This window comes from Sycon ciliatum, chromosome 2 (assembly GCF_964019385.1).
Source record: "Sycon ciliatum chromosome 2, ocSycCili1.1, whole genome shotgun sequence".
Classification (NCBI taxonomy): domain Eukaryota; kingdom Metazoa; phylum Porifera; class Calcarea; order Leucosolenida; family Sycettidae; genus Sycon; species Sycon ciliatum.
In genome coordinates, this window is record NC_088644.1 from 38905149 (window position 1) to 38927421 (window position 22273).

General features: G+C 47.6%; 3 protein-coding genes across 3 annotated transcripts in view; 2 read left to right on the top strand and 1 right to left on the bottom strand.

The window, feature by feature from the left end:
- LOC135810017 (heat shock factor 2-binding protein-like) overlaps positions 1-6304 on the top strand; it is an 11611-nt gene extending 5307 nt beyond the window's left edge. Inside the window, exons 6-13 of the mRNA XM_065323481.1 lie at positions 635-764; positions 1826-1928; positions 2595-2609; positions 2801-2904; positions 4396-4432; positions 4785-4848; positions 5260-5307; positions 5723-6304. Of these exons, the coding sequence (XP_065179553.1) occupies positions 635-764; positions 1826-1928; positions 2595-2609; positions 2801-2904; positions 4396-4432; positions 4785-4848; positions 5260-5307; positions 5723-5785 (564 nt within the window). The 3' untranslated portion in view covers positions 5786-6304. The remainder of the gene's footprint in view (positions 1-634; positions 765-1825; positions 1929-2594; positions 2610-2800; positions 2905-4395; positions 4433-4784; positions 4849-5259; positions 5308-5722) is intronic.
- A 4607-nt stretch (positions 6305-10911) lies between these two features.
- Positions 10912-15780, top strand: LOC135810019 (uncharacterized). The gene is made up of 4 exons (XM_065323483.1): positions 10912-11701; positions 12614-13038; positions 13926-14404; positions 14883-15780. Exons 1-4 carry the CDS (start codon positions 11541-11543, stop codon positions 15159-15161), a joined length of 1344 nt encoding a protein of 447 aa, XP_065179555.1. The 5' UTR covers positions 10912-11540; the 3' UTR covers positions 15162-15780.
- A 59-nt stretch (positions 15781-15839) lies between these two features.
- Positions 15840-21470, bottom strand: LOC135810018 (uncharacterized). The gene is made up of 6 exons (XM_065323482.1): positions 21020-21470; positions 20517-20782; positions 19929-20278; positions 19513-19757; positions 17485-18266; positions 15840-16591 (listed from the first exon to the last, which is right to left on the bottom strand). Exons 1-6 carry the CDS (start codon positions 21344-21346, stop codon positions 16363-16365), a joined length of 2199 nt encoding a protein of 732 aa, XP_065179554.1. The 5' UTR covers positions 21347-21470; the 3' UTR covers positions 15840-16362.
- Between the last annotated feature and the right edge of the window lie 803 nt (positions 21471-22273).

The window sequence follows — 22273 nt, forward strand, 5'->3', positions numbered from 1 at the left end:
TACAGTTCCAATGTGCCCCAGTCCCCTGAAATCTATCAATATGGACTTGGATATTCTGGCCCTGTACCCATCTCTATCGTGAGAACTAGCTGATGAGAAATGCATGTACAATTATCAAGTGCTATTATCAAAACTTTAGAAAATCGCATTGTAAGAAAGTCTACACCACGTAACGCACATGGCTGATTGGTTTGCAGGCCTGCCTATGGATCATGAGGTCCCGAGTTCGAGACCCGCGCTGGTAGCAGGGAGCGTGTAAAAGACATTTTTACGCGTGTTAAACTGCGCCGACACCCTCGGTCAACTGGGTACTCACAGCTCGGAGTGAGGATAACAACGATGCAGTTTACAGGGTTATGGGCCGTTACACTCCCGATTGGTTGAGAGACTAACCTCCTCTCCCCTGACTCACTTGTGAGGTCTGCATTCGCCACTAATTTGAACAGGCATAGTGGTGGCCTGCGGATGTAAAGGCTAGTTTGTATGTTTCTGAACATTCAAGCGATGCCGGAATATTATTATTATAAGAAAGTCTAACCAGATGCAACTAGGAACTCAAAAGAAAGGCCCTGCAGAAATTTCTATTCTATCATGCTGCTTGTTGTGCAACTTTCTCTTTTATTTTCAATGGCAGAATATGCTTGTCAGCTTTCTCCAATTGGCCAGTAGCTCTATGGAGGGATTCCTGGAGACGTGTGATAACTTGGTAACGGAGGACTCGGCAGAAGTGAATTTTATCCTATCAATATGCGGCGTCTTGACAAGTAAGTCTTTGTCTTGACCTGCATTGCGTCTGTGCCATGCGCTGCAGTGCTGGCACATGGCATCCAACCCCGGGTTTCCAGCAGGTGAAAGCATGCAAACTGTGTGGCTCTACGTGGTCATTTTTTTGTCACTGCTTCCAATGTGGCAATGGATGCACACGCATTGCATGCACGGGGAAAAGCATGCATGTGAATCGGTGGAAACCCAGGATCGGATTTCAATCGGTACAAGCATAATTATTTGTATATGTATATGTGTGTTTAGATACTATGTACAGTAAAATCTCTTTTACACTTCGCAGTGTAATTATTCTTTAGTAACAAAGCCGGGAGGCAAAACACCACTAAACCCTGACCGCAGACAGCTGGTGTGGCCCTGCCAGGTGGCAAAACTATGCCAGTGCAGTGGTCGGTGCTTCTGCAACTCTGTTATCACAGTAGACTGGAGCGACAATGTCATGATGCCACGGAGCAGGAGATTAGCTGGATTGTCAAACTGAGTCGATGTATCCAACGGTGAGATAAGGATCTGATTGTATGACATTGGCTTGGTCTGAGCAAAGCTGCAAAGGTGCTTTGAAAACTGAGCCAGTAGTCAACCATAATGGTATATCGCCCATGTGATTGGCCAGCGTATTTCTGAGAAAGGATTCAAAGGAGTCGATATATTTCCAGGGTGTCTGTTAATTTGGTCCACGGAACACCCAGGCGGATCTGAGCAACGGCAGTCGCGTAGGAAATGTCCAAAACTTTGGGCATTGTCTTCATCTGGCCCGAGAAATTGGCCACAAGCGGCAGAAGTTGATGCAGAAATGTACGATGAAACCATGTACCATGTACCATGCTCCTAGTCATTTGTGTTTGTCGTCAGCTAAAACAGGACGAACTATTCTCCTCTTGCACGACCGCGCCACACGCCAAAATGCCAACTTCTTTGGTTTATAGAGAGTATAATACAGTTACTTCTCTGAGGAGACGACGAAACAACTGACACCGAGACAAGACGAGACAGGGCAATTGTATCGTGAAGACGTGAGTTCCTTTTGCTTGTATTTGTGCAGATATCTTTGCAACACCTAGTGGCCGAGACTACTTAGTGACAAGTGGCTACGGGACTGCGCTAGTGGACCAGTACATCACTGTGCTCAAGAAGGCAGTGAAGGGGTAAGGCCAGCAGTTGCAGTAATAGTTGGCTAGCATATAACAAATTTAAAAACAAGCCACCGGTGGCAAAATAGGACATACCGGTTGTCCCTGTGCGTGTACTGCCGGTATACACATGATTCTAAAAGCAAGCTGAACTCCGAGTGATAGTCACATCTTTTGCACTGCTCACATGAAAAGAAAAGAAGAAAGGGCAAGGTGCAAAGCAAATGGCGTCTGTGAAGGAATCCTTGCAAGGCATCCTACATTTCGCCGCGTATTGTGTCTCCAAGCACAGATGCGCCTTCTCACTTTCACTCCAGAACATGTTCTGGCAATGTCGGCGGTGTTTGCAGCCGTGTTGGACAGAACCTACATCAACTACAGAAGATTTTCCGGGCTAATGCCACAGATGCCGGTTGATTTCCGCGGTGCAGATCTCGATCTCCCAAGCAGTTGGAGGTCCTAGTTGACCTGGGTATGAAATGTTAGCGTGCCACACTTTTAGACTGTTGCCGGGCTTGCATGGCACTTGTGCAAGAGGGTATTAACTTTATAGATTTGAAGCACACCTGTGCATTGCAGTGCATAATTTGTAATGTCGTAGTGACGTGTGGCTGTCTTGTTTTCTTCTGTGCTTGTACCTTCGATTGCATCGTGTGCACTCTGACGTACGTCACACCACAGCGAGAGACTGAGGAAGTAAGTCAAATAATAACAGCACTTGTTCTTGAGTGTGTGTGTGGGGGGGGGGGGGGGGGGGGCGTTAGGTGCTAGTAAGCATAGTGGAGTGCTGATCCATACCAATGAGTGTGAGCTGCCTCTGGTCCTGATGTTTGTTCATTACAATGACTGTGTTGTGTTGCGTATGCCCCGTCACCGTGTCTGTGCAGCATTGTTTTGATGGCCATCTACAACATCAGTATCAGTCAGCCGGGCTTGGAAATGATCCTCTCCAGGCCTGGCTTGGTACCAGCTCTGGCACACATCCTTACCAGTAAGTAGTAAAACAACACATGCACTTGTAACGGAATCTCAGCCATTCCGTTCCCCGGGACGCAGGACACAAAGGACAAGACTGGTTTGTTACATAATGTTATATTTACAAGACGGAAAAGCAAACTGCTCTGACAGAGACGAACAAGAAGACTGACAAAAGGACTCTCGACTACAACATCGCGCATGCTCATATCACACATGCACGCGACTAGACGAGACAGTTTGGGGAATGCCATCACACAGGAAAACAACACATCATTTCACAACACCTGCCCCCATGATGACATTCCACAAAATAATAAACCGACACCACGTTCCACATGCACAACAGCAAAAGGAATCACAGCAGAACAGAAAAACGAAAGCCAACCATCAAGCTAGAGCCGACGCTCTAAAATAATATCCGGGCCACGAAACAGGGCCAAACAAAAACCTAGAGCCGACGCTCTACAACCAGGCCACGCCACACAAGGCCAACCGAAACACTGGAGCCGAAGCTCCAACAAAATAATAACATGCGCACAGCCGCACCAAATAAATCTACAACAAAAACAATGGAGAACAACAGAACGAATAGAAGAGCAACAGACCGACAACAACCAAACTGAAACAACACAGCAACAAGCAACGAACTGAACAGAGAGAGAACAACACAGCGAGCAACACAACAAGACGAACAACAAGGACGACACACAGTCGGTGACGCCAGACTCGTCCACTGTCCTCTGGCGAGCCACGGCCACACGCTCCGTCGCGGTTCCTGCCGTCTCAAGCTCCAGTCCACAGTGACTGTTCTAGTCCATCACCTTCTCTGCCTCCTCTCCGCGTCGTCTTCCGCTCCCACCAGCTCTTCACCTCCTCCGCTCCCACGCTCTGTTTACTTCAAAGTAACAGTCACTTCGTTGTTGACGACGACGAACAGACTCATGACAAACTTACTCATCCTCTGCGTCCCGGGTTTCGGCACCACGTTGTAACTGAATCTCAGCCATTCCGTTCCCCGGGACGCAGGACACAAAGGACAAGACTGGTTTGTTACATAATGTTATATTTACAAGACGGAAAAGCAAACTGCTCTGACAGAGACGAACAAGAAGACTGACAAAAGGACTCTCGACTACAACATCGCGCATGCTCATATCACACATGCACGCGACTAGACGAGACAGTTTGGGGAATGCCATCACACAGGAAAACAACACATCATTTCACAACACACTCTTGGCATGGATTTCCAGTTTTCCCACCAAGTATTCTCCCAAGCTACCACCTAAAATTGCAGAGCTGATAAAACATTGTGGGAGTATGGTAAGAAGAGCCCGTCGTCAGGTCCTGCACCCCGACGACACAATCAACCAGCAGATGCTGACCGTGAAAACATGGAGATGTATTGTATTGTACGGAAACACGCATGGTGGAGCAATCTTTTCATCCATGTTGATATTGATTTCAATTTCACATTCCCGTCTGCTGACTGCTTTGTGCTCAGGCACAAGCATGAGTGGAAATCACTTGCAAGCATTGAAGTAAGTTGAATAAGCTACCGCCCTGCACCAGTGCACTGCCTAATGGTCGCAGGTCTTGAGCGGCACAGTGGCCGACGATAGGTGAATTATGGTGAATGATGTCTTGAACAGCACGGTATGCTGTTGCCATGCTTGCATGTGTGTGTAACCACCTTACCAGGACCACTGACCGGTGAAGGCAAAAACTACAGCAGAAGGTACTTCACTTCTCTTGTGGTCTGCTTAAGTAAGGAACATTGATTGCTACTGGAGTCAGTAGCAGTACACAAGTGGTTGCTAGTGTAGCCTGCACAATCAGTTCCTTGCTTCTCAAGCAATTATTGTATTGTCTACACATGGTTGTGTTGTCCAGATTACTGCAGTCCATATCCGCTGAATGTCAGATGAGCTACAATGCACGTGAAGCCATGGACCAGGTAAGTGCAGTGTCTGGTAATGCAGTCAGCCTGTACATTGTCGTGTGTGTTGAGATGGAGTCCAGTATGCTCAATATGTGTAGCTATGGACAGAGCACAGTCATGCTGTGGACAGTTTGCTGCTTCCCAGCGGCAGTAGTTGAAAGAGCTTGCCTGTTGACCTGATCATGTCACCGTTACATCTGATTGTCCGAGTTTGTGACACTTCCTGGTCCATAGCTGTCTCTAATGTGTTCGTCCTCTGTAGGGCGCGGGGTGTTAATTGTCGGTACCTGTCCACCCTTCCTCCAGCCAATTGCTTCACTGTATCTTGTAGAGGGAACGAAGACAAACAAGGACTTAGGTGTGGTGCCCAATGTCTTCTCATTCACAGCATGTACACGTCTTTGTTTGTCTGCTGTGCTGTTGCAGGTGTCCGAGAAGCTAATCAGAAAATTTGCCAAGGATTCAAATATGGAGGTAAGACCATGTACTACATTACATGATCGTGAGTTTGCACACCTGCATACACACACACACACACACACACACACACACACACACACACACACACACACACACACACACACACACACACACACACACACACACACACACACACACACACACACACACACACACACACACACACACACACTGAACATTGTTCATACGGAGAAGAAAAGGGTTTGGCAATGGATCATGGGAGAGTGTGTGTATCTTTGCTGGCTGCATTTGATTGGAAGTCTTGGCAATGCCACCAGGAGAATCATGTAATGAAACACCTGAGTCATGTAGTGACCTTCTGTAGCAAGTGGTTGTACAGTTGTCACTCGCGCACAGCCTGTATGTCCTCTGTGTGTGTTCGTGTGTGTCTGCGTGTATGTTCCTGTAGGTCAGAACCGTAGTGCGAGACATCCTGGCCGATCTGCAGCACTGGCAGCAGCGCGAGCCATGATAAGCCTTGGCCTTGTCAGTACATCACAGAGTCATTACACGCCACGCCGGTGATCGCTGCCTTGCCTACAGAGCAATGCGGAGCACCTGTTTGTCACCAGGCCCTAGCAAAATCTAATTTTCCTGAATAGTGTTAAGCCATTGCAATGATTGTCATGGTACCTTCATCCAAGCTTTTAATTCCCATACATCCAGGAAGATTATTTAGGACTGACTGTTGAGTACCACCAATATATATTTTTTGCATTGCCTTACATCTTCTTTCCTTAGTACATTATGTAAGACATGGGGGAAGTCCCATTGGCTGACACTTTGAGGTGAGTGGCGCCATTATTAAATTTTGATCTTCAAGAAACCTGCACCGATTGTACATAGTCTTTAGCGCTGCCAGAAAGGTTAAGTAACGTGCCTAGCTAGGGCAGACCTTAAAGAAATCCTAACCTTATCTTGGTACTATTCTAGAACACAAATTCCGAAGTAGCTTTCCCTTTACAATAAAATTATGATATTATCACATTGACCACAGCTTCCTGTGCATTCATTTTTTTAGCTAGGTCAGTATTACGAACCACCACTGCCAGTAAGGATAGCAGTGGTCTTACAGGTGGTCTTACAAGTAAGACAAGTAAGTACATGTTACACATCATGTTTACCGTTGCGGCGATCATATTCTTCTTCTCCATGCCATACTGGTGAAGAGTGTGTGTCAGGATGTTCGAGCCGGTCATGACTACAGCAGTTTGTAACTCTGCACCGCTCTGGACCGACATCGATATAGCCTCCAACAACTAGCGTCTTCTTGCCACATTGCTTGCTAGAAAGTCAAACTGCCCTGCAGCACGATAATTATGAAGGGTAGCGCGATAAACAACATGAGTCAGATATGCCAGGTAGGTGTACTGTAACAGCCACGAAACAGATTATGCAGTGCATCGTCGTATTGTTGACAAACACTTCAACAGTCATCTCTGAGTGCAAAGTCGCCCAATAGGACGGCGCCAGGTCAGGTTCAAAACATGCGGGGAGAGCAGACAGACAAATCGAGGTGTGCGAAGACTACAGTCTACACTGCATCCACCGAGACTAGGGCATTTTGATTTCTAGTGCAGTGTTCAGTCTTTGGTTAGTATGTAACCGTACTAACGGCATGTGAGCTATACCGTGTACGTTGTTTGGTAATCGGGCGGAGATAGGGTCAGTCCAGCTGTGATCTGAACAGGCGACCGCTCGCATAGATTGTTGCAGTAGCAGCTGCTAGCAGAAAGGCGGGTCCGGGTTGATTGATGGGCGCAAGCATGATTATCATGTGCGAGTTGCTGTTGTAAACTCGGTCACTACTTCATTTGCTGCCCTTGTTCCTGTACTTCCTTAGCTAGTCTGCTGGGGTAGATTCCTGTGGGTGTGTATTCCATATAAAGCGATGCATAGCCAATATCTTGCTGACGCCTTGCCATGCCATCGGCTTGGCTCCCGTGAGATCCCGGTGACACCCCTCTGCGTCCGACGCTCATTGCCTCGCGCTCGGAGAGCGATGAGCATGAGCAGCTTGAAAAGCCATCTACGTAGATGTAGATCTACAGTGTCGTGAACATATCCGGGAGTACATACGACCGATCTGTGATTGCGCCTCTGGGAATCTGGGAATGAGGAAGCACTGGCTAGTTCTCCTGGATCTGCTGGAGTGGATCGAAACGTGTACTGCAGTAGATCTACGAGGTCTCAGCGTGCACAATTACGCATGCAGTGGGAGACTGAGGATTTAAAATGCTCACATGTGCAGTGCCTTGGGCAGAACAGCATGCTATGATGGAGTCATTACAATGCCGGGTTACGATTAGCCGGGCACCACTTCAAATCCCGGTTATGCTATAGATTCATGTACTCTGGCCCTAGATTACTGCGGGGCGTTATTTTCAATTTTCGTGTCATTTCTGCTACCTAGTCCATGTAGACGTATATCAGTTCTCAGCAAAATCACACCCAGGTTCCTCTTTGTAGTCTTATAATACGAGGGGTGCTGCACCTAGTGTGCAAATAGTGCTCAAAATGCTGTGGAGGTAGAGCATAGAACAGTGGACAGAAAGTCTCTGTGGCTGTAACTCAGAGCCATGCAGCTCCAGCTGCAAAATATTTCCAGCATAGCCATCACCGCTCAGTGACACCCATAGCACCCTAACCCAATCCGCACCCAGTCCCCACACAAATACTGGCATACCCACCATTATCATGTTGTCTGGTGATTGCACAGTACAGTACTCAGGAGTGCATGAAACCCTGAGTGGCCAGTGTAACCATAGCGCCTTTCTGTCCACTGTTTGACTAGATACATAATATCTGTGGCAAGGTGGCTACAGACAGTGTACCGGTACTAGTATACAGGCAACTACTGTAATAACGACTGCGGATAGAATAAAATTCGCGAATAGCGACAGAATTTCCATGCCAGAGCAAAGTCCCATCTAACTGTAATTATTATAATGAGACTTCGGGTATAAGGACACTTCGCGAATAAAGACACTTTTCTGATGCCCCGCCGAGTGTCGTTATACGCAAAGTTGACTGTATCTACGGCGGGAAGCTGTCGTTGTTTCGTGGTTGCTCTTTCGTGTGAGCGAGACAGCGCAGTACACAGCTAGGTCACTAGGTGACAGGATACATGGACTTGGACAAGCCATCGTCACAACAGAGAGGATGAGATGGCAAGCGATGAGCAGTGACGGTACCAAAATAAAAATACTCTAAAGACGCTGTGATAGGCTAGCTGGAAGCGGGTATTGCTGTTGTCGTTGTTGTTGTCCGTGTTTTGAATGCACAAACCAAACGCACAGAACTGCCCAGTGATGGAGAAGCGAATAATGAGTGTCAGTGCACTATGCAACAAAAGAGCCCGGGAACCAGACGAGACAGGACAAAAGGGGGGTTTGTGCAGCACTAGTTCAAAGAAGAGAGTGACCGGGATGGTTGCATTGGTTGGAGCACATAGCTGATGATTCATCCTGAAACTTACAACCGGACATCTCTCCGTGAGCAGGATAATGCATTTTGTTCTAAAGAGTTAATTGCTTGGCCGAAAACTCCCAACATGTAGAGGGTATCTTCACTGTCCGCATATCTCGTCAATGTGGTAGCACTAACCCCAGCAGTCCGTTTGATTCGACCCGAGGGATCGCTTCATCCCGTCCTGCCTTGCATGCATGGCAGTGGATCTTTACTAGTTAGAGAGACCTAGTTGTCAAACTCTATAAAGACTTAGTATAATCGAAATACCACCCATGCATCCCCATCATGATTGCATGAGGAGAATCCCCATCCCCATAGTGATTACATGATGAAAGGAACCAGGGAGTGGTGAACATGCTCATTGCTGGTATATCTGGACTACACCATTTCAATAATTCCTTGTCTGAACCAGGCTTGTAGAGTAAACTATCCCCTCTCCCCCATCTCTCTCTCTCTCTCTCTCTCTCTCTCTCTCTCTCTCTCTCTCTCTCTCTCTCTCTCTCTCTCCCTCTCTCCCTCTCTCTCTCTCTCTCTCTCTCTCTCTCTCTCTCTCTCTCTCTCTCTCTCTCTCTCTCTCTCTCTCTCTCTCTCTCTCTCTTTCTCCCTCCCTCTCTCTCTCTCTCTCTCTCTCTCTCTCTCTCTCTCTCTCTCTCTCTCTCTCTCTCTCTCTCTCTCTCTCTCTCTCTCTCTCTCTCTCTCTCTCTCTCTCTCTCTCTCTCTCTCTCTCTCTCTCTTTTACGAGGGTTTATTGCCTATATTGACCTAGTACGAAGTCAGTATTTGATTTCTCACGACATACCAATGCATGTGTTCAATTCCTAAAGAGGAATCAATTACTAAGCAATCGAATACTTAGAGCCCTAATGAGCGAAATATGGAGGAATATTAAAACTGCTTAAGTATAGCGATTAGAGTCCAAGAGAGTGATACGTATAGATTATAACAAGGGACCGTATGTATATAGATATATGTTATGCAGAGCTCACAAACTTGTCAGTTTGAGCACTCTGGCAAGGTACGTTCGGGCCTGATTGGAAATTTTTATTTCCATTGCTATCAGGTTCGGCCTCATTTCCTCTGTGCTGCGCTGACGAGTCCACAAAGGACGAAACAGTTCTGTCCGCAGATTGAGTATTTCGCTCCTGCTCTTGTAGCAGTTGAGCACTCTTGCGTGGGGTAGTGCCTTTGCTGTTTGCGTTATGCAGAGCTCACTGACTTGTCAGTTTGAGCACTCTGGCAAGGTACGTTCGGGCCTGATTGGAAATTTTTATTTCCATTGCTATCAGGTTCGGCCTCATTTCCTCTGTGCTGCGCTGACGAGTCCACAAAGGACGAAACAGTTCTGTCCGCAGATTGAGTAGATATATATATATATACACCACGGTATAAAACCTCCATGAGCGACACTGACTCACGCTGCTATCTGGTATTCACGAGGTGTTTGTCGGGCTGGAAACGGAGCGTCTCTGTAAGTTTGTATCCCTGGTGATGTTTGTGCCTGGAGAGCACTACAATAACATGACTATAAGTGGTGCTCTTGAGAAACCTGGGCCTACTCAAGCTCAACTGATGAGGTGTGAATTCCCCGAAACACTGTGTATTGAGGGGTGAATTCCCCGAAACACTGTGTATTGAGGAGGGAGTGGTGCTTTCTTGCAGGCTTGCCGAATGGAAAGGTCGATGGACTTCTCGTGTGCTCTGGATGGCAGTCGTGAGTCAGTCAAGTGAGAATTCAAGTCAGCAAGAATAGGGCAAGCTCCCACGTAGGGCGCAACACACAAATCCCCAAGTATCGCCGAAGTCGCACCAACCTCTTCTTCACAGTATAAAAACCGAGGCGAATATTATGGAGTGAGGTATAAGCCATGATACTCTTGATAGCGGTAGATCTACCAGCCAGCTGAGCTCGAACCCTGTCTTGCGACAGACCCTGATCCAGTCATAACGGCTCGGAGCAAGACACAGAGTAGATCTTCCTCGAGCGCGGACTCGCAAGTCCCGGGGCATCGAGGGGACAAGAGAAATCCATGCAGAGAGCGAAGAAAAGCGACGGGCTCGGTCTCAGTTCGAATCTTGAAAGCGAGGAAGCCATTCACGGTCCCTGAAACATAGCAAGAGGTTCCGACAGATAACTATCGTCATTGGAACCTGGCTTCCCGGTATTGATGCCTGTGATAATTCTCGGGTATTCCGACTGTTCGTCCCTGGCGAGCGGTTTCGTCGGCTTCCGCCAATGTCCACGCAGCTCTTTTACTTGTCCGCGCGCGTTTCCTTTTCGGATTTAGCCACGGAGCGTCAAACAAGTTTGAAGTACTTTCGATGAGAGCTGCTGGAAGCGGGTTGTGCGTCGCCTGGCTCGTTCTCAGTGTTACCTGAAGAAGGCTAGCTAGTGGAAGCAGCGATACTATCACCGCTACAGTGATAATATTGAATCGGTAGGACTGAACGTTCTACTCGACTCGATCCGACCAAAACTGTGGAAGTTGTGTCTGTGTCTTCAAAACACACGCTTTGCTAGCGTTTCTCAGAGGAGATATCATCAGTTTATTCTCTGCCTGGCTGAGCGACACCCATGACTTATGCCTGGTTGTTACCGAAGTGTTGCTCCTGCGACCCTCACGGTCCAAAGTAGCATACGTATAGCCTATAGCCTAGGTGTGTAAGGACGTGTGCAGCTAGCGTCTTCTCCACGTGTCGACACCATCTTTCCTCATCACCTGATCATCGAGCGGAGAAAATCGACTTGCGGGTCAGGCATGGAGTTCACCGCGCTGTCTCAAGTACCACAGCGCAGCATGACATCTACCAAGCTACCCCCTAACAGCGGAGGTTATTGCAGCACTCTGAAGCTTCTCTACCTCTACCTTGTTTTGGTGGCACTTACGACGGATGACGCAAGCCTTGTATCTGCAAATAAGTAAGAGAAAGTGATGTTTACGATATTCACGAAGAGCTAGGATTGCCAGTGCTTGGCGGCTTTGACACAAGAGCAATGTTTTGAATGTTTCCGAAGGCTCTGGCCTCTGGCCTCTGCAGCCGTACCGGCTTCCGCATGACCCTCTCTGTGCGTTATGAAAAAGAATGTATCAATGAGCCATATATGCTACATCATACATGTAGGCTATCTGTACTAAGTCTTACATGTAGTTTTTGTTGGTGATGGGACACCCTGCTGTGGCAAGTGTGGGACTGAGGCCGATGCCTCAGGCTTGGCGCAGCTAGAGACTAGGGACTTTCCCCAAAGCTCCTCGCAGCAGACAAACTCAGTGTGAGTGGAGTAATTATTCCGTCTCTTGTATCCTATAACTCTCCTGTCCTAAAGTGGGTATTTCTGGTAAGATGCTGGCTAGGCATGTCTTTGATCAGGTTAGGACACCCTTGCTGCGCCTAGTGCTTATCCAAAGATAGGTTATAGCTGTGCAATTCAGACACTGATTCATAGGAGGAAAAGTGCCTCTAACCCCTGAAAACCTAAATAGGACCTCTGCCGCAGCTGGAAATCAACAGACTGCAAGGCCATAGTATCCCTATACCAGCTCTATAGGAGCATAGAGCTGTCTCAGATCAAATGGTCAGCTTGAGAATTGCGAGGATTGATGGCCAGTAATAATAGCTGGATGCAGCAAGAAGCAAACGGCTCGGTCAGGCTGTAGTCTGCAGCAAGAGAAACATTTAGTCGTCTGCGACCTGGGGAATCACGGTATAAACTCGCACATTAGAATCAGCTGTATGCCAATGTTCTTAATTTTTCATAAGACTTGCATACTTTATATGGACCACGTTATTGTGTTCTCCATCTGTGTTCTCGGTGTGACTGTTGATTCTCCAGGTTCGGAACATGGGAGTGTAAGTCGCGAGGTGTCGTTGTCAGCCGAGGTGACTTTGTCAATTCGTCGTACGCACCATTTGTGTCGCCTCGCACATCGTCCGAGTGTCCCGGACAGAACGTTTACTTTCACAACACCGAGTGCGACTTTGAGTTCGAAGCACCCGAGGGCTACCACATCTACGTGGAGTTTGTCTCTTTCGACTTGGACGTGAACTGTAACTACGACTATGTCTTCCTGACCAGCAGACGTCGCTCACGCCACATGTGCAGCACGGACCCTAACAAAAGTAGACTTCTGCTCTATGATGTCACACAAGAGTCGAAGATGCGAGTTGAGTTTGTAACTAACGACCACTATCGCTGTGGCGGATTTTCGGCATTCTTCTCAGCCTATAAGCCGCCACCGAGTGTCCGCGAATACTATCGTGAGTTCTTGCATGCATTTACTTGTGCTTTGAGCTGGTCATTGTACAAACACATCCTTTCTTGGAAAAATGTGGGCACAAGTTATGCGATCGAGTCCACCAACTAAACTAGATTTTGAACAGTCAGACAATTTGTGCCCACATTTTTCCATGTTACAATTTTTTCTTGGCTCACCATCTGAGTTCTTATTGCACATCCTTTCTTGTAGTACGATAAGGCCAAGGTCACTATACTAACTTGGTAGCCCATCGATGACCATAGCCATAGGGACGGGAGATGTCAGAGACGGTAGTGAGAGCAGCCCAGTGATGGTGGTGTTCATCTTCTTTCCCTCGTTCCCTTTGCCTCCAAACCAAAGTCAGGTACCATTGCATCCTAACCCAAATGAGCCCACTGTGAGTGAGAAGCTATCTTCGCTCACACCGGGAATCAAAGTCAGTTTTGATCACAACATCATTACAAAATTTGTGGAAGGCCAATGCTCTAAATCACTTTTATACCAACACACCATGGACGAAAACAGAAAACAATCAGCTAAGGAAGAAGGAAGAACGACAGCAATAGAAGTGGGGAAAGTGGACATTTTGACAATGTTGATGCAATTGTTAGGTACTTCCTCCTGTACCTTTTCAATAAAGCATATCGTGCTAACACTAAATGCACTGCAGAGTATGACAAAATGATTTTTAATTATTAGCACTCCTCGGTTTGACTGTCTCTGCTTGACTGAATGATTGTGTGTCACCACCCTCTGCTGCATTTGCCTGGAGCAGAGCTACAGGGAGTATGAGTAGAACAGGGAAATGCAACTATGTACAGCGGCATGGCTGTATTGCAACAATCAAAACTCTTCGGCTTATCTTTGCTCTCACTCTGTGCTGTGCAGGCCGAAAGAAAAGAAGCACCTACCCTGGAAGCTATCTTAAAGAGGCTCTGGCAGAGCTAGATGTAGATGATCACGAGAAGGTGCACGGCAGAAACCTACTGGGCTGGCATGATGACAGCGATGTACGTGCACTGGGTCATGACACGGCCACAGGACGAGAGCGACGCAGTGACAGTGACAGCGATAGTGATAGTGGAGCCACGAGAAGAACTTCTGTCCGGAGAAGCTACACCCGGAGGAGGAGGACGCAGACACGCAGGTACAGTGGCTCATCGTCAGCGGAGGGTGGCCGGAGATCCCGCAAGAAGCTGCCCAATGCTTTAGAAGCCCAGAGTGAGCACGCCTTTGAGGAGCTTTACGCAGAGTCACAGGAAGTTGTCGGAGATTCGCAGCTGCAGTATATTCATATGGTGTTGAAAATCAACGGGAAGCCAGTGACGATCGATGGCAAAATGTCTGGCAGGAGTCTTCGAAGCAGGGTGAGTGTTCATAAAAATAAAATGCATTTATAGTACTATCCTAAAGACTGTCCTAAGACAGTACAATGTACTTGTCTTTAGAATGCTATGCCATGGCGAGCATTTTCTCACTATTGGTGTTCGAGAAACAGAAAACACTGATATGAAACCAATGCTGCTATCAAACGATAGTGGCCTACTTGCGTGGATCATGTTCAGAGGTGCTGTCCAAGCCTTTCTGGCATCATCCTCAGGACATAGTCGTGAACCACTCTGGCACAAGACCACTGTGGATGTACCACACCATGCATACATACACATTTTCAGGATTTCCAGGGTTATGTTCCCCCGGTGTGTCGGGCTGGATGACATTCCCCATGTTATACATGTATACTTATGCACCAATGGAACGGGCTCATTCTGTGCTTTTCCGAGTCTGCTCAAGCTACTAGTACTTATCTTGAAACGTCCCTTGGGTGTGTTCCCTCTTTCTGTGTAGATTGAAGCAGAGTGGCTGCGGTTCAAGGATGATGCAAAGATGAATGAGCTACGCAAGGAGGTCTACAAGCTGGCCAACATCGCCAAGAAGAACTACTGCAGGATGTGTTCTGAGACGTGCTTTGACAAATGCCAGTGCATCCGTGCGGGCACGTTGATGAAACTCAAGGATTATGTGACTGGTAGTAGCAGTGATGACAACCAACGTAGTAACAGCTACCGTAGGAGAACGAAACGGAGCCGATCGGAAAGTTATTGCAAATGCCGCCCTGGAAAATGAGGATGACTGAGATTGACTGTTGCCGTTCCACAAAGTACAGGATCAATAGATCTGTAGACCTGCCTGTAATAGTGCAGGTGCGATGCCTTAAATGATGAGCATCTCCCATGGATTGTGTTTGCTATTAGTTCTTAGATTGTAGATGTAGATGTGTGAGTACACTGTTCATCGTCTCATAGCCAGTTACACACCTCCATTTTTTGTTTTTATCTCTCCTGCCCATACCGGTGCACCGGATTGCTTGAGAGCTACCTTGAAGACCGTGCCGTAGTTGCTAAAACGCCGCAGTGTTAGTCTGAATCATTCTTGATCATCTTTTATACAGTTTGTACGAATACATGCTCACCCAATGCAGGCTGTAAACTGCTGGATCAATTTGCTATATCCTTTAGTTCAAGCTGACCTATCACCTAAGATCAAAAGTACCTGTGTACAGATGTCGGTGAATTTCATCTGCCTGTGATCTAGTGTCCCATCCAAACAAATTCTATTCACTGAAATCCGGCTGTCTCATGACTTTACTACATGAAGTCTATCCAATGACACATGTGCAAGTGCTATCTTCTCTCCATTGCTTGTATTTTCTTTACTATTTGCGGAACGACTTTTTCTGCCATTGATTCTTGTGCAAAATGTACATTAGTCACACACAGCAAACGCCACAGAACACATATCATGTGAAGCTGCCAACAGACGAAACGTCTGTTGTTGTCAATTCAGTGGCATGTTACTTTGCCTTGCAAAATACCTCCAAAGGCAAGTTCTTTGAAGCAAGATATTGGTGGAGGCAAAGCTCCGGGATGCGCACTGAGGTGCGTGAAATGTCGAGATAAATACAAATTCTCTTTACAAAAAATATAATAAAAGGTTAGAGAAATATGAGAGGCTTAGGATAATGCTGTGGTATGGGATCTCCCATTGTTATAAAATTCTTCTTTTGGAAATAGAATAATCTGATCATAATTACAATGCAAACAGAATACAATGGTACCAGGGAGTAGTACAATACTAGTAGTATCATATTCCCTTTCAACGAGGCAAGTTTCATTTACTGATATGGATTTCCGAGAAAACGAATATTGCAGACTTTCATGAGGGCCAGCCTGACGTCAGTAACATAGATAGCTGCTGCGATATACGTGTTCATAACTGTGCAGTGCAGCTCGTCGGAAAGTCTGACATCCACATACATATGCGTAGATCATTTAGCTCCTTTACTCTTGGCTTTCCAGGACGTGACCTCGTCGCGATGAGACTTGCTGGGAACGTAGTAGGTAAAGGTGAATGCTCGCGTGAACCTGTCCTGAATGTTCTCCAGCTTCAGTGGCTCTTTGGGCTTCTTCTTTGACGAGCGTTTGATCCCCATTGCTGCACCGCTGGCCTTGGCAGTGCCACTGGTGTCGATGGGAATGCGAAGTCCATTTATCATTCTGCAAAAAGATCACAAAACACAGAAGACAAACCATATTTGGAATGTTGCATCGCTTTACAGCCTATCACCAATGACCTGTCCACTGGTTTAAGTTCAAAATCCATTCAATTTCATAGCTCCCTAGCAGAGGAATTGATTTGGACGTATATCGGTCCAATTCTCTTTGTTTTCTACCGGTCGGAATTGTCTTTTCATTTCGCTGTGCCATCTTTAAGTTACCTACCAATCATTCGAAGGACTAATGACTGTTGTTCGAAATTTTGCAGCATTTCAAGTAAAAGAACAGGATATTTACTCACCTCACTGGCTGCGGCCAGTGGCCCGATAACTTCAGGTAAATCATGAAAATGGGTGAAGTGAATGGGATTTTCGGTCTTTAATCACTTTGGTGGTGGGGTCTGATCTAACGTTACTCACCTCCCAATGCTCTAGGAGATGATCCTAGAGGGTGGTGGACTTCCTACGGATGCGGAAAACTCAGTCTAACTGAGTCTCAGGCAAACCATGGCATTTCATTTTTTTACGAATACCGTAAAGTACCGTTGATCCGCCCCCTCTCTAATTCCCGCCCCCTGTCGATTTTCTCCTTGTGAAGCGACTTCGGCGTATACAACGAAATACGATGTTGAACCGACGCATGTACTGCTGTACACAATATTGCCAATCCAGGATCAAAATGTGCACAATCCAGCACATTGAGTCTGATCCTCTACGTTGTTTGACATCGTACTACACTTGACAGCCTTGATCTAATTCCCGCCCCCTGCCGAAAATCCAGCTGGGAAGCGACATGGCGTGGGGGCGGATCAACGGTACTTTACGGTATATCAAGGGAGTGGAGTAGGTTAAATGTAGTACAAGTAATAGTATGTGTTATATACGGGTGCTCACCGAATGGTTTGAGGGTTTCCTGCAGCAGTGGCTGAGCCATCATCTCCATCTGAATCGTCAATCCCATCTAGTCCCGTGTGCCCATCACTGTCTGCATCATCACCACCTGCTCCATTGTCTTCCTCTGTCATGCTTACTGCCGACCCACTGGATCTGCCCAGTGCTGACTTGGCTCGTTTGGACTTTCGACGCTTTGCAGATGTCTTCCTACCTGACTTCTTCGGGGATGCTGGTGGTATGTGTTGCGGTTTGTATTGTTCTAGGTCATCTCCAGGTGTATATACTTTGCCATCAGCACCAATGAATGTTCTTGGATCATCAGCGGATAATGAACTGCCTTCATCGCCGTCAAGTGCCCCTGACCAATGCTTTCCCACTCCTTTCGCATCTGCGCCATCATCCGTTGAGTGTACATTGCTACGGCTGGAGGCGCCAGACTTGAGCATATCGCCCACCTCTGATCCAGCAATGGTGGACAATGCCCTGTGCAGGGAGCGTCCTTCGCCATCGTCATCCTCATCACCGTTGCCATCAGCCCCGATGCTAATGGCACTATTGACCGGTACCATCATCTCGTCACCGACTTGCAGTGTATCGCTACGTCTTGCTCCTCCCTTGCCGGATCGTGGCCGTGACCAGTTGAAGCCAGGAATGTTTCTCATGTTCCGCACGCACTCCTCGGGCACGTTGCCTGTTCTTTCCCAGAAGTCTTTGCATCTGTCACAATGGTACTGGGGGATTGCAATTCGGCCCTTTCGCCAATCATTCGCCGACGGTGGTCTCTGGATTGGGGGAAAAACAAAGAGTAACGCAATATTGGGTCGTGGATAGGGCAACATTATAGGGCGAAGAGGGATGTCAAGACTGAATAGGGGAGCAATACAGTATATCCTCATTCAAGAAAAGTACTATTTTTTATTACTGTGGAAGTGGATGCTTTTGGAAAACTTTCCAATCAAGTGCCTGCTAGTTATTTACTTCTCGCTGAACATCACAACCCCACTGAATTGTCCTCTTGTGTTGCTATATTGAACATTTCTCGTAACCTATAACTGCCAAACTTCATTAGTCTAGATGAATATTGTAGCTACCTAAATCTTCAATATTCAAATATTCAACTTATGCTCTTCAAGCCATATAAATAAAAATAAATAAATTCGACGGGGTGCGCGTACCGGGCAGGTCAAAAACAAGGAGTCGTACAACTCCCTGGGCAAGAACCACCTTTCCGCTTCCGTGGGACGCAACCACCCCATGATCAGGCGTCAGATGCGGCTCCTAAACGGTGGGGGAGGATAGATCAGATCCACCAACCAGAGGCCAAAGGCCTCGAATCCATTTGCCACATCCATGTACAGTCGTCCCTCTCTAATCCGGCACTTTATAATCCAGCACCCTCGATAAACCAGCACAATTTTCAGTAGCCAAAATGTCCTCTTCATGCACATTGCAGCAGTAAATCAGATTTGTTAATCCAGCACCCTCCCTAATCCAGCAGATTTTCGTGGCACAAATGGTGCCGGATTATAGAGGGACCACTGTATTACTCATGCCAGGCCACGAGTTCCCAACTAACTGTGGGTCGCAGCACGGTTGGAAAAATCCTTCCGCTTCCAAGCAGGACTTGAACCTGGTACCTCTCGTTTCCCAATCATGGTCTTAGACCAACCCACTGTGCCTGCCTGCCATCAAGCCTGGCATATGATTGCAAAACATGATTATCCGTTTTGAAATCCACACCCTGAGTCTTAGGACAAAAACTAGTTCTCGTGCATTCGCTTAAAGTGATGAAAAGGGACCCAATGAAAATAATTAATAGTTGTTTCTCTGCTTTGAAATATCCACTTTCAATGGCAACTTTATGACCCAGGTAAGGAAATGTTGGAAAAGATTTGATTCATGAAATTGATGTGGGAATAGTACTATTGTGAATACACCACCATAAAGGTGCATTTAAAAGTCATTTTTCTCCAGAGTTCTGTTGGTTTTCTGCTCCATTCTATGGTGAAGCTAGCATCAACTACTTACCGATCCTGTTTCCAATTTTTTGATGTGCAGTGCTTTGCGGAGCTCCTGCTGCTGTGCTGCTGCCGGATCTGTTTGCATCAGGAATGCCAGCTCCTCTTCTTCCTGCTCACGTTGAAGCCAGTCTTCTTCATCAATCTCCTCCAGCAGGCCAGGCCAAGCACGGGCCGATGGCACTGATAGCTTTCTTCCCTGAACAGATAACTCCGTTCCTGCGGAGTCGTTTTCCATTCCGCTGAGGCGAAATACTGCAGACCAAAGGAGCACAATTTGCCACAGAGGTTACAACAGAATGGCGCACATCACCGCTGAAGAGAACTCGTCGACATTTTTGCAGATGCCCCTGGTGTAATTGTACTGATGAAGATAATTTGTGCACACAATTGTCACGTGTATTACATACCAGAGTATACTCATACCTTGACTGTATGACCCTGATGTAGGCCGTTGCTGCTGTGGTGGCGTTTGCTGGAGTCGCGGCATTGCCGACTGTGGCCGCTTTCTAGGTGTTGCTGCTGATGGGCGCATATAGTGGTTTGAGGATGACGGTGTGGCATCTTGTGATGGATTCCCTCCTCTCCTGGTACCTTGAACGATAGGGTGTATATCATTGACATCGATGTGCAGTTGACTCGGTTCTGAGACACTGCGCCGACGCAGCTGTGATTGCCTCGCCTGATGCACTGCACTGCTGGGCCGCGTGTAGCTGGAGTGTGGACGCTCCGGTCGCTCCATCAGATGCCGGGATGTGGCCCGTGTGCATTGACCACTGGGCAGAGGCAACGAACCACACACACGCAACACTTTAGAGACCTCTTCTACATAATTATCACTCTATGCAACGGCATCACAGATTCTTCAGGAAATGACAATTTGCAGCATTATGAGTTTGCTACACAATCACACAGTCATTTCATTCGTGAATTGTTCCCAAGGAACAAGCATGTGTATGGAGAGCTAACGCTAAAGCTCAGGCTACAGCAGTGAAAAGTCAAATCATCACAAACCTGCTGCTTGAGAGGCCTTCTCTTTGCGATTGAGCTGCAGCTGCTGCTGCTGTCGATCTTCGAAACATCGGTCCTTTTGAATCTCCAAAACGTCCCGCACCCTGTTCCGCTATAACCGAGGTGGATGACTCGGAAGAGAGCAGAGCGGATGATCCTGAGCTGAGCGACTGGTGCGAACCATGGTGGCCAGCAGTAGTCGCGAATGCGCCAATGCGACGACCAAGTTGCGAGGAAGCAGTGCCCGAGGGCATGCGAGGTGCTGCAGACTGCAAGGAAACATCCGTGACACAAGGAAAATGATCGTGCCCTTGGGCTTCGTTCGCTTTCTGGCAATGCACTCTAAATTAAAGAGATCCGTACCGGAGATGCACAAACCATTGGTAAAAACTCTCTAGAGCTTCAACCGCCTCGCCGTTAGGCCCGTGTTCGACAGTATCATTGAGGCAAACAAAACGGGCAACAAGACTTGTCAAGACTGTAGACACACTAGTACCAGTACTCACCTTGATGCGTCGTTGTCGTGTTCGCGATCCCGACGCTTTGTGGGACTTTGGCGATGCGGCCTGTTGCTTCAAGGACGCGCTGGCCACGGCGAAACGCCCTTCATCATCGCATTCCAACCTTGTGCTACTTGATGCTGCAGCCAGTGCTGATGTACTATCCTTCTCTCGCTCTCTTTGGTATCTCGCTTTGATCGTGGCACGAAGCGCCTCTCTCTCAAGTTCCAGCATCTTCTCCGGAGAGAAAGCGCCGTCGGCCGGCTTTCCTTGCTGGGTCTCGCCGCCATGACGCTGGGAAGCCAATGGCGGGCATTCGTCTGCCATACCCATGTCGAGAGGGAGCCAATGAAGATTTGCCCTCACATATTTCCTTGCTTTGTTTGATCTGCTACAAAAAGAGGTTTTCTTGGCTCTAGTCCCTGGCCCGGGAATCGTCCCCGACGCTTCTAACCGCCATCTACGGGAGTGGTGTAGCAAATGCTGCGAGTCATCAAAATAGAGACATAAACAAAGCGAGAGCCTGAGTTGCACATCGTCAGCGCGTGGACAGATGCCGGTGCTGTCACTCGGTGATCGCGTGTAAACACAGATGAACCGCAGCTCGACCTGCTCACGTCTCTCATCGCTCAGTTCACGTACATGTTTGGTGAGACGCATGCGCATCGTGGTCCGAACTTTGGGAGGGCTGTCATTGGACTGACCGCCCGTCGCGTGCGACCTGTAACTGGTCACAGGCGAGACTGTCGATCCGACGTCTGCCACTAAGTGCCAGAGATGGTCACCTTGCAGGTGCATGCATCGTTTTGGCTACCGACACTCTGATTGGCCATAGTGGTGCAGACCTCGTCAGGGGTGCCGATGACTACATAATACTACTGATACTGTGTGGGACTTGGACGTCGTTGGACTAGCACTACAGTTGTAGGGAGAGAGAGAGAGAGTTTCAAAACCAGATCTCAAAGACCAGGACTGGCAGGAGCATACAAGAGCTAGCTCTCCTGACGGGTTGACGTAACGTCGTGAATAGAAAACGTCCTATTCGCTGAGGATATGACATGGTTTGTTTACACGAGGCTGAAGCACTGCATTGTCGTCAGCATTCATATCTAATAGTATACACAATAGTACGTGCTGAGCATACCGAATCAGTAGAAGACTCAAAAGGGAACGCTGTACGCGTTTGTCTGTGACCACGTGCAAGCCAAGCTCTACGTGACTATTTTGTCGGGGGACATGATAATCCTCGTTGCTTATGCA